This window comes from Stenella coeruleoalba (genome assembly GCF_951394435.1).
Source record: "Stenella coeruleoalba genome assembly, chromosome: 6".
Classification (NCBI taxonomy): Eukaryota; Metazoa; Chordata; class Mammalia; order Artiodactyla; family Delphinidae; genus Stenella; species Stenella coeruleoalba.
The window spans coordinates 70,093,837-70,111,596 of NC_137151.1; the positions used below are offsets into that span (position 1 = coordinate 70,093,837).

General features: G+C 41.8%; 1 protein-coding gene across 3 annotated transcripts in view; it reads right to left on the reverse strand.

The window, feature by feature from the left end:
* Nucleotides 1–17,760, reverse strand: part of WIPF1 (WAS/WASL interacting protein family member 1) — a 114,469-nt gene that overhangs the window by 17,752 nt on the left and 78,957 nt on the right. For 2 of the 3 annotated variants that reach the window (XM_079925264.1, XM_079925262.1), the window contains exons 1-3: nt 16,327–17,193; nt 6,786–6,874; nt 2,697–2,826 (exon numbers count right to left, since the gene is read on the reverse strand). In XM_079925264.1, coding sequence (XP_079781390.1) covers nt 2,697–2,826; nt 6,786–6,836 — 181 coding nt within the window. In that variant the 5' untranslated portion in view covers nt 6,837–6,874; nt 16,327–17,193. Of the gene's footprint in view, nt 1–2,696; nt 2,827–6,785; nt 6,875–16,326; nt 17,194–17,760 lie in introns of those variants that run through there. The other variant, XM_079925263.1, reaches the window with a different exon arrangement.

Sequence of the window (17,760 nt, forward strand, 5' to 3'; positions counted from 1 at the left end):
AGAATGTTTACAGCATCCCTGGCCTCTACCCACTAGGTGTCAGTAGGAACCCTCCCTCACCAAGTTGTGATAACTAAAAATGCCTCCAGGCATTGCCACGTGTCCCCTGAGACACTGATACACCAGCTTTCTTTCTGTATATATGCTGCCTTTGTCATGTTTTGATATTAAGATCATGCCAATCTCATTATACCTAACAGATAGCTTTCCATGTCTTCCTACATTTAGGAATGATTTATATAGCATTTGAATTTGTTGTTTCTTAAAATCTGAAATAGTTTTCTGATAAAATCATCTGGCTCTAAAGCTTTTTAGAGAAAAAGTAATTTGATAAAGTTTTCAACTTTTTCCTTGCTCACTGAAGCTTCATGAATGATTTTTGGTAAATTTGTACTTTTCTTAAAAAGTTAAATTCTTTAAGAATAACTTCATTGTAGCATCCTTAATTTTAGAAAATCTGCTTTGAATCTTTTATTTAATCTGCTTTCTGAGCTCTATTTATTCATTTGTGTTTTCTTTTTTTCTGGATTAGATTGATCATAAGTCTGTGTCAGCTCTGTATCTTTTCTAGGTGTGGAACTTTCTGGGATACTTATGGGAACTCTGCTGATAGAAGAAACAATCTGATACTGAACTCACAAGAATTACTTCGCCTAGTACGCTATATCAAATTAGAATAACCATTTCTGGAAGTGCATGCAAAATTGCTTCCATATAAAATTTAAAAGTTTTACTCATTTAAATTATTGCCAATAATATTAATAATGCCCTTGACATTAAAATGTTATTGGTTGATGAACGATGCATTCTGCAATACTGCATTTCATAGGACACCTTTACCTGGTATTGAACAGTCAAAGAGATCGATGAACTTGTTCTATCAGACATCGTCCACTAGTGTTCTTAACTTGCAACAGTTGTACAGCTTTCCGATAGAGAAGCTACACTAGTTGAGGACAGCTAACTGGCTCTAGGTCACTCTGCTAACAATTAAATTGGAGGACAAAGCTGACCTCAAGAGTTATATCCTGTATAACCATGGTCAACATTTTGACATAGAACCCAGGGAGGTTTCACCTGCAAACAAATACAAAACCATGGATGGACTTTGCCACTTGCAAAGAGCTTCTAACAACAGTGTTAGCGTCCAGTTAAGTTCATGAACAAGGGCATGCATTGGGTTGCATCTGGTGTCCACAAGGCAAAGTGCATTCTTAAACATCACTGAGCAGATGGGAGGGAGAACTAACACTCTTTTCCATTTAATGAGAGAAGTGTATCTTGAAGAATATAATGAACTTCCACTAGTGGATTCAGGACTAGGCCCCAGACTGTCCATTCTCCTTCAACATCTAGGGAATTCTCCAGAGCCTAGGCTCCCTCTCGTAGTGGAGAGAACCACTGGGCTCTGGTCTAGAGGTTGGCAGTTTGTGGGGTTCCTCTGGCCCCATCCCAGGCACCACGATTCAATGGGTTTTGGACCAGAGCTCCCCAGAAAGAAGCGACTGGGCTGGGCAACCCCAGGGAGAACCTTGTGACACAGATCAGGAAAACTAAGCAATTGACTATACAATAACCACACCATTTTGTGGGCATTCTGACCCAGGGGTAAGACTTCATCAAAAGTCAAAGACCCTCTAGTTCCACTGAGGTGTGGTGCATTCCATCTGCACCACCTTGCCTGGTAACAGAGCAAAACTCAAAGGCCTTTGTCTTGGTCTTCCTCTTTTCCACCTTCCTCCCTCACCAATGTTCTCACCTAACACTGATCTTTCTCTTCTACTCGTTAGGCACTTTTCCTAGAAATTCCTCCACTTGGCTAAAATCCTACATCGTTATTCACTTGTCTCCAAACTCCCTCTGGTGAGTTTAGGACAGTCTAATTCCTGTTGAGTCCAAGTGGCATCTGTGGTCGAGGATGAATTCTGGGCACATCTGGCTGGCAGTGGAAATGTGTGAGGAGTGTGAGATGATAGTCTTGAGGCCTGATAATTAACTTCCGGTAGATTCTAGCCATCTGTAATGTTTCATTCTGTTGTAAATGTTAATAAGTAGCCCTGTATGGTGGGTACTTGTTTGTTTACACATACCCTGCCTTGTTCCAGAAAGTATCTCAGATTTATGATGGGTCAATGAGCAAAGCTGTGATCTCACTTCCTCTCTCTCTAACCCCCTAATAATCATAACTACACTTGAATTATACATTCCAGGCAACAAAACACTTTCAGAAGCATTGTCTCATTTGATGCTCACAACAAACTTGTGAGGGTAGTAGAACAGGTATTATCTCCATTTTACAAATGAAGACAAAGGGTTGGAGATGGTCAGGGCTCGAACCTACATCCTTTGATTCCAAGACTAGGGCTCTTTCCATATTTCATGCTGCCTTTTGCGCTGTGGTAAGATGAGCAAAGGGTTAATTTCCAGAAAGTGCTGTAAAGAGTTGTGAATAATTCAGAGAATTGCTGCTGTGTGTGTCTTGGACAAAGAATTATTATACTGGCTTCCTGCAGCATTAGAGGGAACCCAAGCCAGAGCCATGGCCTACAATGAGTGATACAGTCCCTTATTCTGCTAGCTTTGCAGCTGTTGTTAACCAAAAAAAAAAAAAAAATTTTTTTTTTGGTGGGAAGAGTAGAGTTGATTGTTAGGTCATAAACCATTTATCTCCATGGAAAATAACTTTTTTCACTTACTGTCCAATATCGGTGCACTTCTGTCATTGGTGACTGTCTTCTTTAGTTTCTTCCCTTTGTTGATGTCAGAGAGAAGAGCATTTCTCCCAGCCTGCTCTGACTTACTCAAGGTAGGCTTTTCTGTATTGGCCTGAAACGAAACACACAAACTCGTATTCATCTTTTGAATTAAAATCGTGTAGTACAACACTCAGTGGGGACAGCTAGCGCATTGGGAGCTTGTTATTAAGATTCTTGGCAATAGGCTGTAAATTCTCTACAAGTTTTAGACCCGATGTCACTCTTTTTAAGACCCAGACATTTGGGAGCAGATGCAGCAATACATTACATTCATTTTTAATGCAGGAAGAGTCACTCCCTGATAAAAGTCTCTGAAAATTCAGACCACAATCTGGCCGTAACCAACAGAGCAAGGGGTGGATGGCTAGAGACGAGCAGGGAATTTTAAGTCTGAGAGGAATTTGCAGGATACTATGAGGCTTCATCCTCTAGAATGTTCTCTGAAGAACATCTCTTTCTTGTCTTTTGGAACTAACCTGGTGCAAGAGGAGAATTGTCTTTATCAAAAAGGCTCAGCTGTATTTTTTTTTAATCCACCAAAATTTTAGAAAATAATTCCCTCTGGTTACACTGACAAGAGATTTTTTTCTTTTTAATTTAAGGCAGATTGGAGGTATAATTTACAAATAGTAAAATCACCCTTTTAGTGTACAGTCCTGTGAATTCTGACAAACATATACAATCGTGTAGCCACCGCCACAGTCAAGATATACAACATTTCCATTACCCCCCAACTCCCTTCATGTTCCTCTGGGCTAAGGTGTTCCTGATGTTTAATCCCTTTAAAAATTTTTTTTATTTTTAAATTCTTTTCCATTATGGTTTATTACAGGATATTGAACATAGTTCCCTAATCCCTTTGAAAGCTTAGCCCACAGAGACTGCACAGCTGACAATGGTGCTGCTTTAAAACCTTTGGGGGGACTTCCCTGGCGGTCCAGTGGTCAAGACTCCGTGCTTCCACTGCAGGGGTGTGGGGTTGATCCCTGGTCGGGGAACTAAGATCCCACAAGCTGCGATGAGCAGCCAAAAAATAAAAAATAAATAAAACCTTTGGGTATTTTCTATAATTTCAGAATTCCTGGGAAAGATTCTTACTGTGAAATTGGGATTTTGTTTTTTCAGGGTTCTTTTAGGGAGTGGGAACACTAAGACGCCAGCAAATGGACTCGGAAGTAGGCGTGTGTCTGTCACACTTGGAAACTGGCTTGGTCTGGCCTGGTCCTGGGGAGAGTCGTCTTCCCCAAACCCAGTGGTACTTCTGGCAGCCGTGAGAGTCCTTTGAGGCTCGCCCCAGCCCTTCTGAAAGGCTCTGATTTCACAGATGCCAGCAAGGGCCACAAGGAGTAAACCTGGGCAAGTTTAGCTTGATACCTGACCCAGCTATTTATTAGAGGCAGAGGGAGAGCTAAGAAAAACCCTGAAGCAGGCTAAACAGAATCTCTGTGTATGAAACTGAAAGGGTCTTAGTTAAATTACAAAGTAGTACTTGCTCACGATAATAACAGCTAACATTTATATAGCTTTTACTGTGGGTCAGGCACCGTTTTTAGCATTTTAAGTATACTAATTCATCAACCCTGTGAGTCATGACTTTCATTTTAGAGTCAAGGAAACTGAGGCACAGGGAAGTTAAATCATCAACCCAGTTACCCAGCTGGTAAGAGGAGGAGCTCGGATTCAAAGCCTGGCAGCCTGACTCCGGAGCCTTCCCTATAACCTGACAGAAGGATAAACGCGGGGTCTAGAATGCCCTTCCCCGGAAATGGGGAGGTGTTAAAGAGTACAAACTTGCAACTAAAACATGAATAAGTTCTGGAAATCTAATGTACAGCATAGTGATTATAGTTAACAATGCTGTATTATATACTTCAAAGCTGTTAAGAGACCAGAACTTAGATGTTCTCACCACAAAAAAGAAATGATAATTATGTGATGTGATAGAGGCATTAGCTAAAACTATGGTGGTAATTATAATACATAAATGTATCAAATCAATGTGCTGTCCACCTTAAATTTATACAATGTTATATGTCAATTATATCTCAGTTGAAAAAAAATTAATAAATAAAATGCCCTTTCCCCACTGGCCTCCAACCCTCCTCTGAAGCAAGCCTGTTAAGAGCTTCTTGGCAGTCAGTTCCAGAAACGCTCTTTGCATATACAGTTCGCTTTTGCTAATAGGATCATCCTCTATTGTTCTGAAACTTCTTTTTATAACTTAACAACATGCCTTGGACATCTTAGAAAGAGCTTTTTGAATTACCTATTGTCTTCGTTTTAAGGATTAAAAATCCTGAGGCGTCTAGAGGTTAAGCGCCACGTCCACGTTGGTTCTCTTCATGGTTTTGGATCAGCAGCCCTCCCTGGCCTCCTGTTCTGCCTCAAAATTTATTTTGACACCTGACCTCCTTGGGTGCTGACTTATCTCTTGACTGTGCTGTTCCACTGGATGGTGTCCTACGATGGCCACCAACCTTTCCATCTTCTCGTCTCTATATCCTGTCTCTCTAGGATCTTGCTTTTAGTCAGGTAATAATGGATAGAAATGAGTGGATAGGATAAACCAGGGTGTCCCAAACTTCAACCATTCTGGTACAACTTTTGTGACTTTTGTCATCTTCTCATGCTACCTGTGTTATTATTTAATATTTTTCATTAAGTTAATTCACTATATTATTTACTATACTATTTCTCAGTGAACATTTCTTTTAAATTAACTCACTATTAAACCCTGGGTGTGCCAGTTATAACTTTTAGAATACATATTAAACACGAGCATTAAAATTAAAAAAAAAAATCAAGGCACATACGACTCAGCAGTGGTGCAAAACCTATACTTTTGGGGAAATATAAACTAGTCCTTCTATGCTAGCCAGATCACAGCTTTTCAAACTTATCTAAGGGAAGGACGAATTTTTAAGAAAAAAATTTCCAATCCGTCATGGACCAATATTTTGTAAAATAACAATGACTTATTAGAAAAATGAATCCGTTTAAAAAAGACACACAAAATACAATCTTAGAAACAATAGACATAACACCACTATCAGATTGCTATAAGTGTTTCTAAGCGCTTACTCTAAATTTCTGTACTTATTTTTTGGGGACTCTAACCAGGAGTTGGAGGATCACACTTGGAATAGCAATGAGCTAATCAATGGTCTCTTCTTCCAACTAGGTTCCAGCCTTAGATGGATTATAAAAAATGTGTACCATGGAAGCCCAGGCAAGAGACTTTTCCTCTCTGAGCTCCAGTTTCCTCAAGTGAAAAGTGAAGGGCCCATCACTGGGAGGCTCCTTAGCAGCGAAGGCCTCACATACTGGGGGGATGCGTCTGGGAGACCTTCCGTATCACTGCGGGGAGGGCTGCCGGCTTCCTGGAAGAGGGTGCACTAACTTCTGAGGATGGGTCCATCAGGGGGCCAGGATGAGCCCAGAGAAGAAATTCCTTAGGAAAGTACACACGGAACTGCGAGGATGGATTTAAAGGGCGAAGTAAGTGGGAGGGGAGGAGGGGGGAGTGGAAGATGGGGGTTATTTGTCAAAAACAGAGAGGGAAGAAAGATGGCGAAAGGCAGAGAAAAAGAAAGTGAGTCTGGAGGACACTTTAATGGATGCATTTTCAGACAGGCAGACTGGGTCTCTGGACTATCCTGCCCAGATGTTAAAGGCTAGAAGCTGAAAACAGTGCAGGCTGGGCAGAACCGCTCCTGCCAACCGTCTTGGGCCAGCATGTTCAAATGAACAGGACGTGTCTCCTTGATGGAGGAGGCAGAGGAAACCTAACTAAGCCACATTCCACGCGTGTCCTATGCATCACATGAGACCTTAGACTACAAAACATTTTCGTATTGTTATCTGCTGCATCTCAGGCTCTGGCTTATTTACTGCAGCACCTGGAAAGCTTACCATATCATTCATATTTAAGCCAGAATGTGAATACACTGAAAACAAATACACGTGTGCCAGGTTCAATTTTGTTTAGCTTGCTTCGTGCATGGGCCATGGATGGGGAGAATCACTCACCAGAGAAAACGTGGGCGGTGGCGGGGGTGCTGGAGGGGGCGGTACGGGCATCCTGGATAGTTACGTTTTCAGCAGTCTGGCTGACAAATCTGTAAAAACAAAAAGAAACAAAGCACCATCACGTATTAGACTTCTTAGTAATACTCCATCCTAATCTTCCTTCCCGCTTTCCCGTCAAAGTGGCAGCTATTCACGAAGCCCACCTTTTATAAGAGGTGGAATTGCTTTACGGCATGGCTAGGATGTTACTATTCTGGAAGGAGGTCAGCAGGGAAGGCTTCTCAGCCGAAGTGCCTGGAGATACTGGAAGCAAAACCCAGTGCCTCATGCTGCTCAATCCCACCACCACCAAAGCAGGTTGGGGGAAGGACCCTGGCCTGCCGCCCGAGTAAGCTGGGAGGTTATTAGGAAACGGCTAGAAATGTATCCTGGCCAAGTCCGATGTTCAAGTGGCTCCTCTTCACTCATCTCCGTGGCGCAGCCCTCTCCCGTTCTCCCGCCAACTCCGTGCCCGCGCTTTTCTTCTCCAACATTCCTGACGTTTCTTCTCCACTCCGCTGCTTTTCTTCTCTGAGATTCCTGACATTTGTCTAGGTCTGGGTAGCACCCAGGAATGCAAAGATGAATCTATATTTCTATACTTGCCCTCAAAGTTCTTACAGTCCTCCGGGGAAAGGAGATGGGAATACGGGAAGATAAGATGGGCAAGGAGGCTGGATTCCTACCTCTATGCTACTTGGCATTTCCTTACAGGATCCAAGTGGAAAAAAAGGGGGGAAAAAAGAGAGGAGGAATCAAACCTCTGACTCTGGGCTGTTTACTACCAAAAGGCTTCCTTAGAAAGGATTTCTGCATAGTCTAATTGCTCTGGGGACAAAGGGAAGGCCAGACTCCGCGGCGGTGAGACAGCGTAGGGAAGCCCTGGTGGGTAGCAGCGGCGAAGGGGGCAGCCTGGCAAACATGAGGGGCTGAAGAAACAATGGCAAGGACGTGCCCCCAGAGCTGTGCCAGCAATGAACCCTGTCTCCCTTCCCCCCAGTCCTCGGAGTCCCATCCCTGGGTCTAAGCGGAAGCCCCAGGCCGCAGCCCTCACCCACCTACTCACCCCTCAGTATCCCAGCTTCTCCCACCCAGATCTTGCCACTCCTGGATCAGCAGCGCTCCCGGATTGGCAGCGGGGCATCACCCAGAGCTGTTAGAAACATCAAATCTCAGTCCCTCTGCCTGCCCTGCATTTGTTTCCGCATTTTCACAAGATCCCTGGGTGATTCATATGCATTTGAGAAGCCTGGTGGTAGAGCCTTAAACCAAGTGAGCAGCCTGGAACACTGACCACCTGAATAACATTGTTTCTGTGGAACATGTGTCCTGAATTTCAAACCTCAGAATTATCTTTTATTTTCAATAGCCTCTTAATTGCAGAAAACAACCTCTTAGAATTTAAAGTATTAGGGAATTCCCTGGGGGTCCAGTGGTTAGGATTCTGCACTTCCACTGCTGGGGGCCCAGGTTCGATCCCTGGTCGGGAAACCAAGACCCCACAAGTCATATGGCATGGCCAAAAGAAAAAACAATTTAAAGTATTAACTTAGTTCAACCACTGAAAGTTAACGTGGAAAACGTATACCTTGAAACAAATACAGATGACCCTTGAACAACGGGTCCACTTAGATGTGGATTGTTTTCAACAGTAAACATCATAGTACGATACCATCCATGGGTAGTTGAATCCGACGATGCGGAATCCGGGTGCAGAGGACCCGTGGATACAGAGGGCTGACTGCGTGCAGAGGGTCGTTGCCCCTAACCCCCGCATCGTTCAAGGGTCAGCTGTTACTTTCCATAGAAGTTTTGCTGGATGGATGGCTTGCTTTCTGTGACAGTAACGGAATGGAAAAGCTAAGAGGACATGGCCAAACTTGTCAAAGCTACTGGAAGACAGGAATCAAGAGAGCTTCTGACAGTTCTATTCTGAGTGCCATCTAGAAAATGAAATTTAAAAAACTCTGGAGCAGCAAGAGCTGCTCTCATCTATTAACAGTCAAGTGGATGATAAAGGGCACTTTATTTCTGTCGTCTTGAATACTTATGACCACACTGCAAACTAGCATAATTCCACTCATTTTACAGAGGAGGACGCTGGGACTCAGAGAAATTAATAACTCGCTAAAAGACCCGCGAAACTCATTCACATCAAGTCCTTTTGATCCCTGCTCTTCTTAGATAAGCATTTTTAGGCAGGTAAAGGGCTAACTAGTACTGCAGCTCACCTGTAAACTCGGTCAGAATCCGGTTTTCAATAAGAGCCTGTCTCAGACAGGGGTTCTTTTAAAATCTGTTCCTTACATTGGTCTTTTCTGGGTGACACCAATCGGTCCCCCGTGGGGCTACACGGGCAGTGTAATAAGGAGGGCTGGGGGGGGCCTGTGTTTGGAGGCCTATGAAGGGGGTGCTCCAGCTGCAGGGGCACCTCCAGAAGCCTCAGGGTTGTGTCCTAGGACCAGGAGGAAGGACGGGGATCTGAAACGGGATTCAGGCCCAACTAACTGTCAGAGCTGCTATGGCCAAAGCAATGGTCTGAACAGCTGAGGAGGCAGCTAACCAAGTAAGGGGTGGCCGGGTCCACCCAGAGGGCCCGAGAGATGGGCTCCATGGGACAGGCTGTCCACGTGCTCAGTGGATGAAAGGCCCCTCAACACTCCATTGTGTCAGGTTCTACGCTCACCAGCTAACCTGCCATCCTGTTAATCCTAATACTGAGGAAGAAGTGGATTCCGATCAGCTACCGGGAACCTCTTATGGGTTTGGTTCTCATAAACCAGTCTCTGGTTGCAAAGATAAAACTGAACTTCTGTACGCCTGAGGGGCCAGATGATGGAACAGGGACACTCTCAGGGGACTGCCACCCTGTAAGGCCTCTTTAATCTAAGTATTTTACAGTTTTCTGTCGTTGCTATTATGGCTCTCTCTGTGCATTAACTGACTTATAAATAAACCTCTGGAGCACAGAGGCTGGGCCTGCCCCTGCCCCGCCCCCTCCGATAAACAACAGGGAGAGGATCTGCGGGTGGGCGCTCTCACCGACACCTTGATCTTTGACTTCCGACCTCCAGAAATGTGAGATGACAAAATTCTGCTGTTCGAGCCACCCAGTCTGTGGTACTTTGATATGGCAGCCCTAGCAAATGATAAACACAGTTTCAACAATACATGTTATCTATCATGTCTGCTATCCACAGTGAAAATTATAAGATAATAGCTTTTGAATAAAATCCATCAATTGATTTCTCACCCAAACTATCTCTGGATTGTCTGTCATACGTTAAAGAAATTAAAAGTCAACCGGAGGGGGGACTTCCCTGGTGGTCCAGTGGTAAAGAACCTGCCTTCCAATGCAGGGGATGTGGGTTCGATCGCTGGTAGGGGAACTAAGATCCCACATGCTGCGGGCCAACTAAGCCCACATGCCACAACTACTGAGCTCCCGTGCCTCAACTGGAACCCGCAGGCCGCAAACTACAGAACCCACATGCCCTGGAGCCCACACGCCACAACTAGAGAAGAGAAAATCGACGTGCCACAATGAACAGCCCGCATGCCTCAACTAAGACCCGACACAGCCTAAATAAATAAATAGATAAAACATATATTAAAAAAATCCTGAACCCTAGGGAACATGAGTGATTACCAAAGTTTTATTTAATAACTGAATCCCTAAAAAAGTCAACAAATTTTTGGTGGAAACTATTGAGATGAGGGGAGGGATCTACCAATAAACCTTTCATAAAGGAATTGATTCTTTGGGTTGAGAGAACAGAGTAGAATATTTTACATAAATGACTTCAAAAATCCACTAATTGAGGCTTCCCTGGTGGCGCAGCGGTTGAGAATCTGCCTGCCAATGCAGGGGACACGGGTTCGAGCCCTGGTCTGGGAAGATCCCACATGCCACGGAGCAACTGGGCCCGTGAGCCACAACTACTGAGCCTGCGCGTCTGGAGCCTGTGCTCCGCAACAAGAGAGGCTGCGATAGTGAGAGGCCCGCGCACCACGATGAAGAGTGGCCCCCACTTGCCACAACTAGAGAAAGCCCTCACACAGAAACGAAGACCCAACACAGCCATAAATAAATAAATTAATAAATTTTTAAAAATCCACTAATTGGCTCTTCTTTGTCACCTACACACACGTACATATATACACACAATATACATCAATATTTAGAAATTCTGGAATTTCCTAGTTCTGTGAGAGACATGGATGATTTTGTTGGTTTTACTACACTTCTAGTAGGTCAGCATCATGGTTTAATGATGCTGGACAGTGGACAGCATCACACACTGACCCTAGATCAACCAGGGTAGCTGGTGGCCCCGAGCCATCTGCTCAATGTGTAATACTGGTTATGGGGAACACCTTGTGAGAGAGTGAATTGCTCCCCACCCTACTGTGACGTAGTCCCCCAACAGCATGGACAACTGGACACTCAGTCAGAGCCCAGAGTTCAGTCCAGAGTTGCCCCAGGAAACTTATGCTTTCTTCTTCAATATGCTCATCTAAGAAAGCAGAATTATCTCTGAAGGTAAAATGATCAAGAGAACTGGCAAATTATTTAAATAAACTGTTTCTTAGTTTCTTCCAACCAATGTCAAATTCATTCTAGATTATGTCATGTGAGGCCCACACTACAGAATGACAGGAAGAGGGGAGAGATTTCCAGCACTGTCCAATGAAATAATCCTCAGAAGGCCGGCCTCTAATCCTGAAGACGTGGGTGTGAATCGGCCAAGTTCTAGCAGAGAAGATAAGAAGCAGGTTTATCCAGTTATGTTTTATCACAATTTTGGACCATTCAAAAATATAAAGCATTTTGCTATGCAAATCTTGCCAAAAGTCACCCTTAAATACTATTCTACCTAAAATGAATGGGAGAAAAGTAAACTTTTTGTTCAGAAAAGGTTGAATTCATCACTGTGTGTGTGTGGGGGGGTGGGGTACAGGGAAAGGACATAATAGAAATAATACAACTGAAAAGATCCTAATGTCCAATGTTCTCTTGCCCTCATTACTTTCTATTCTCTATCTTATTTTTATTTATATTCCTTGATATTTTACTTTATATATAATGCTCTTAACTCTTTTTCATGTATATATTTCTTCTGTGCTCTTGGTGTCTTCAGGTTAGATTTTTGAGAATTTTTTTTCTGCTTCCAAAAGTAGCATATATTCATTTAGAAAATTATAAACAATATAAAAATACAAAGATGAAAATAAAACACGACAGTTGTATTTAACCGTTGAAGGAAGCATTTGATAATAATTAAGTATTAGGTGAAAAAGGGTTGGGGTTGATAATACCCAGAGATAATTCTTGTTAACTTTTTGATGTGTATTTTTCCAGCTTTTATACACAAACACACACATACCTCTTTGTATCTATATAAATACACACATGCACAACTGTTTGACCAATAAATATTAACAGAAGGAAATTTATAATACATACAACTTGACAGTGTTTTAATAAGGAAAGGCCCTTAAATTCATATCGAGTTATTGCAGCCATAAAAAAAAGATTGCAAAGGCATTCATTATAAAGGTAATGAATCTACTCCAAGTTATACCGTTAAAATAAAATCATTTAGCAAAAACTCAAATTGCTGCTAACACTGGTAGTTTGGGGATTCCTACTCATGATTATTTTGGGTTCTATTCTTTAGAAACTCCTCCAAGAGACAAACTTAGTTGGATGTGTATAAGATCTGCAAACCATCAGAACTAATTAAGATGAAGTTGGCTTTGTTCTTCAACTTCCTGTAAAAATGCTCAACAGGAAAATTGATGCTCACAGCAAACCACAGCCATCCTGTTTCTTTAGCAGTCTTTTCACAGCTGCAGTTGCCCGTAGTTTCTATTTTCTGATACCAGGCCCAGTGCAACAGCTCAGTGCCCCACCCCCAAGCCCGGCATGTCGTTTTTGGCCATTTTAGCAACTTTTAATACGTTTGCATAAAGTTTGTTTCTATTATTGTGACTCTTCCTCTCCTCAGTCCAAGCTCCAGAGGGCTGAAGGCAATGAGGCAATCAATGCAAGAGGAGAAGCAGAAAAGGCTGCTCAACCCAAGAAGAAGCCAAAGGTAGAGAAGAGAAACAAGCTTTCCTTTATAAGCAAAGCAACTGCCTCACCTAGTTCATAATCATTGTTTTTCTCAATCTGAGCTGTACACGGGACCCCTCATTTCTCAAAATGTACTTGCTCTTTTCTCCGTTGATCATCATTTAAGGCAATAGCTTAAGTGAATTCTGCTTACGGGCTGTCTTCTCAATGGTAAGGGTTTGTGTCTCTGCTGTACTTGGAGGGTCCCTGGCTATTTCAGAAACACTTCTTTTAGATAAAGAGTTGGATAATTTGGGGAGTAGGGGGGATTTTTCAGAGAAGACATTTTGAAGCATTACAATGTCATTACGATTAGAGGGGAGCTTGGACACAAACCCACAATTTTATTGTAAGAGTAACTGCTGGGGAAATAAAGGTTGCTATGAAGTAAAATTATTTTTTAATACGTTGTCCTACATGTTTAATTGAAAAATTAGTGCAGATTCATAGACAGCTAAACCCTCTCAAAAATGAGAAGATGAAGGTAAGTTCAATGACCCACCTACTTGTCCTTGTTTAACTATGGGAAAGGGAAGAGAAATCTTTTCTACTTTATGCACTTAACTAAAAAGTACCAATTTGCCTCCCACAACTTCCCATCTCTAACAAGTACTGGTGGTTGTTTTTTTTTTAGTACTCTCTTTAAGGGCCTCAAATCTCAAAACTACGTTTCCCTAAATCCTCAGCACCACATTTAGTTTTACCAGATGATTAAGATCTGCCCCTCCCTGTTCTCCACTACACACACACACACACACACACACACACACACACTCATGCACACATACTCACAGCATATAGGTCAACAAACTCAACATATCTTATTCATTTAACCATTGAAAGTGTAGCCTCATAATATAAGTAGAAGAGTCACCACATTTACTTCTGAAAAGGTCAGAAGACTTAGAAAGGAAATGGTCTTACCTGAGATTATTCACGTAAAGATATTTACTGTGGCTGTGACATTTAAAACAAAGCATTTGTACAATCCCAGATTCTCGGGATTAGAAAAGGACATCTTGTGGCTTCCTAACTGTACTTACGAAAAAAGCTCTTGAAATTACAGTTAGTTGTTAGTGGCCTTGGGCAAATTGCTTAGCCTAAGTCCAGTTCCCACAATAAAATGGCGAGAAGGGTACCGACTCAACAGGACTATTCAAGAGTTAAATGAGGGGCGTCCCTGGTGGCGCAGTGGTTGAGAGTCTGCCTGCTGATGCGGGGGACACGGGTTCGTGCCCCGGTCTGGGAAGATCCCACATGCCGCGGAGCGGCTGGGCCCGTGAGCCATGGCCGCTGAGCCTGCGCGTCCGGAGCCTGTGCTCGGCAACGGGAGAGGCCACAACAGTGAGAGGCCCGCGTACCGCAAAAAAAAAAAAAAAAAAAAAAAGTTAAATGAGGCAAGTGCTAACTAAGTATTAGCATTTAAAAAAAATAAAATAAGCAAAAGTCAAGAGCCTAACATACAGTGAGCGCTCAATAAACACTGTCTTTTCCTTTTTTTAACCATGAGAAAGAGAAACCACGAGCTGATGATGTAGCCTACATGTGCACACCCATGCAAACTTCTGCATTACAAATGATGGCAAAGGGAGGTGCATATAAAGTGCACTTTAAATTTCTCAGAAAAGCACACTAATTAAGGCATTACTTATTCTAGTATTCTTTTTTTCAGTTTTAATTTTCAGGACTCAGGGTTGCAAAATACAGACAGAGGTATTTGATAGTCCAGGGGAAATGCTCTTTTCAACAATAAGTAAATGTATGACAATTTGGAAAAACAAAAATGAGTCAAACCTTAAAGCAGGAACGAATCACAATTTAAATAGCCAGAAACTCCCAACGAAAATGACGTGTTCATGAAATGTTAAGCAGACTCCAAAAGTGCGTAAAACTTGAAAGGTCCAGGAATTAGGTAGCTCACTTCCTCTTACATTTTACCACAGGTTGGGGAACTTCCAGCCTATAGGGAAGATCTAGAATTTGATTTCGTCAACGATCAGAGTGAAATTGCTGCTGGACCCCAGGGAAAATTCTTCACCATGGGAAGGTCTCTGAATACTGCAGTTCATTCAGAGTATGTGTAATCCTTAAAAGTTTAGATATTAGAGTAATTGAAGAGCTGTGAGCAATTAACCAACAGGTGAACTTTTCCAAGAGCATCAGAAAACCACCTATGATTTTAGATAAATCATTTAACCTCTTTAGACTATAAAAGGAGAATTTCGACTAAATGATGTTCCAGTTCAGAAGCAACATAACTTTATGAAGTTAACGCATAATGTTAGACCCACAGCCCAAGTGACTAGTAAGGGTATGGTTTCCACACTAATGGACCTCAAAATCTTTTTCAGGCTTCTCATCTTCCTCTCTCACTATCCTGTCTTATTCTTTATCCTGCTTTCCCACTATCTTTCTCTCTACCAAGCTGTCCTACTTTTCTTAATTAGAACCCTCCTATAGTCTTTTCTTCGTTTTACCACTTGTCTATTTTCTACTGTATACACTAGTTATGCCACTGAATTATTTAAAAGAACTTATACTTATTGACCAAAGTTGTGCCCTCTTAACTTTTTAAAGCTTTATTTTACATTTCTCCATGGGGTAAAAGGAATATAAGTCAAGTTGCTTTTTCATATATGCCCCAAAGAAAAAAAAAGCATTTTTTTGATACAAAAAAGTTTCCTTAATCCTGCACTGTAGATCTCTGGGTACACCGTTTGAAATACGAAAATTACAATTATTTTATGTCAGAATATTAATCATATTAAATGTAATTAGTTACAATGAATGCTGCAGAATTTGATTAGCAATAGTAATCGTGCACCGCACTGTTAGGATGTTGAACAGAATGATTCTAAAAGACAAACTGTCCTAAAAGACTCTGCTTAGAAATGGTTTGGGATCTGAACTTAAGTAACAGGTTTGTAGCAACAGACTGGCAAGAGCTTAGCTCCACGGTACTTTCCTTTGAAGCTTCCAGTGGCTCCTTTTGCTTGAAAAGCACTTACTGTTGTCGGCCAAAGTGACAATTCAAAGGCAGTCATGTGGACAATTGCACCATCCACCGAAAGGATACAGTTACTGACATAAACCCCCATTTTAAATGGCAGAAGAAATTCCTGTGGATCCAAACTTGCCCAGTGGTCAGGAAAAATTCTCCTGAAAATCTCGCTTACATTTTGGTTCAAAACGCAAGTTCTAAATTGCCCACAATCACTATAGCAGTGAAACTAGTCCTGTGTGCAACAGGACTCGACCACATGGTACTCTACTGAAAAATTAAACAACTTTATCTCAACATACTATGGTCCACCAAAAGCCATCGAGTCCTTCCCTCTAACTGAATAAAGGAAATACATTTAGTTTGAATATAATCTTTCTTACCGTTAAAGGATACTGCAGGAAGGCATGATCAGGGACACAGGCAGACAGGGAGCAAGTAAGATATGAGAGAGAAAACCGTCCCTGAGAAAGGCATCATCTTCTAACGCAAACGTGGGGTCGTTTTTGGACAGCCGTTTTGGACAAGCTCTGGCCTCTCGTTAAATGTGACACACTGAGTCAGAGGCAGACATCCTTCTGTGGTTATTCACTTCCTGTCTGATTAATTTGTTGCTTGTTCCTTCCTCCTTTTATGCAGAAAAAAAGGCTAGATAGGTTTTACTTCAGAAGCAAGCAAGAAGAAACCCCTAAATTTGGAAAATTAATTGTTTCTCCTTCCCACCAGGTGTAACATACCTTTTGGTACAAGAGGAGACAAGAGGGACAAGAGGAGATGAGCACCTCGATCTGGTCAACAGCCCAACTTTATTCTAGACACCTCCACAAAAACACCTGCTCACGGAACGTGAGATTCCTTCAAGAAATTCCATTCTAAAGCGTCACTCTCGATATTGATGATAACATTTAGGATTAAGGGAAAGAGTCAGTCACTCAAGAACTAAAAGCTCTGAGCAGCACTAATAAATAACATAAGTGATCCTCCCTCATCTACAGAGCGGGGTAGGGAGTAAGTTATAAACGCAGGTGAAGAGAGCTAGTCAGGTGTAGGAAGGCAAATGAGTTTTGAAACGTGATTCTGGTGCCCAAGTCAGGATAAATGATACACAGGCACAACTTATTTTATTGTGCTTCGCTTTATTGTGCTTTGCAGATATTACATTTTATTTTATTTTTTTTAAAGTACCAAAATTGTATTTATTTAAAATTCATATTACACTGAGAAAACTCTTACTTTCAAGGCATTTCCAATAATTTGGTTAATAACTTCAGTGCATCTCTTTGTAGTCCCACAAATTCTCATTAAATCCTGTTTCCCTCTTTAAACTGTTTGGAACGTGGGATTTTTAAACCTTGGCCCATCACTGGTTTGACTCTATGGAAGTAATTTATTCTCTTGAGATTATGGTCTTCAGGGATTAAGTATGTCTAAGGACTTTCTAACAAAAGCCATAAATATTCACACACACAAATGCCCATTTTAATATTCTAGGCTCTTTATATTTGTTTGTTTTCACTTCTACTGTTTGTATTGAGCAAAGTTATAAAAATCACTGGCACTTTATTGGTTTTGGCTTTCTTCCTCCAAACCTCATTATAAGGTAGAATATGGGTTAGTGGGGTTATTTGATTCAGTGTGTCTCTTTACATTTAGTGTCAAGCCTTTCTTTATCTTTTTTCAGACTGTACATTTTTTTTTTTTTTAACAAATTGAAGGTCTGTGGCAACCCTGAGTCACGCAAGTCTATTGGCGCCATTTTTCCCAAAGTATTTGCTCACCTTGTGTCTCATTTTGATAATTCAAGCAACATTTCAAAC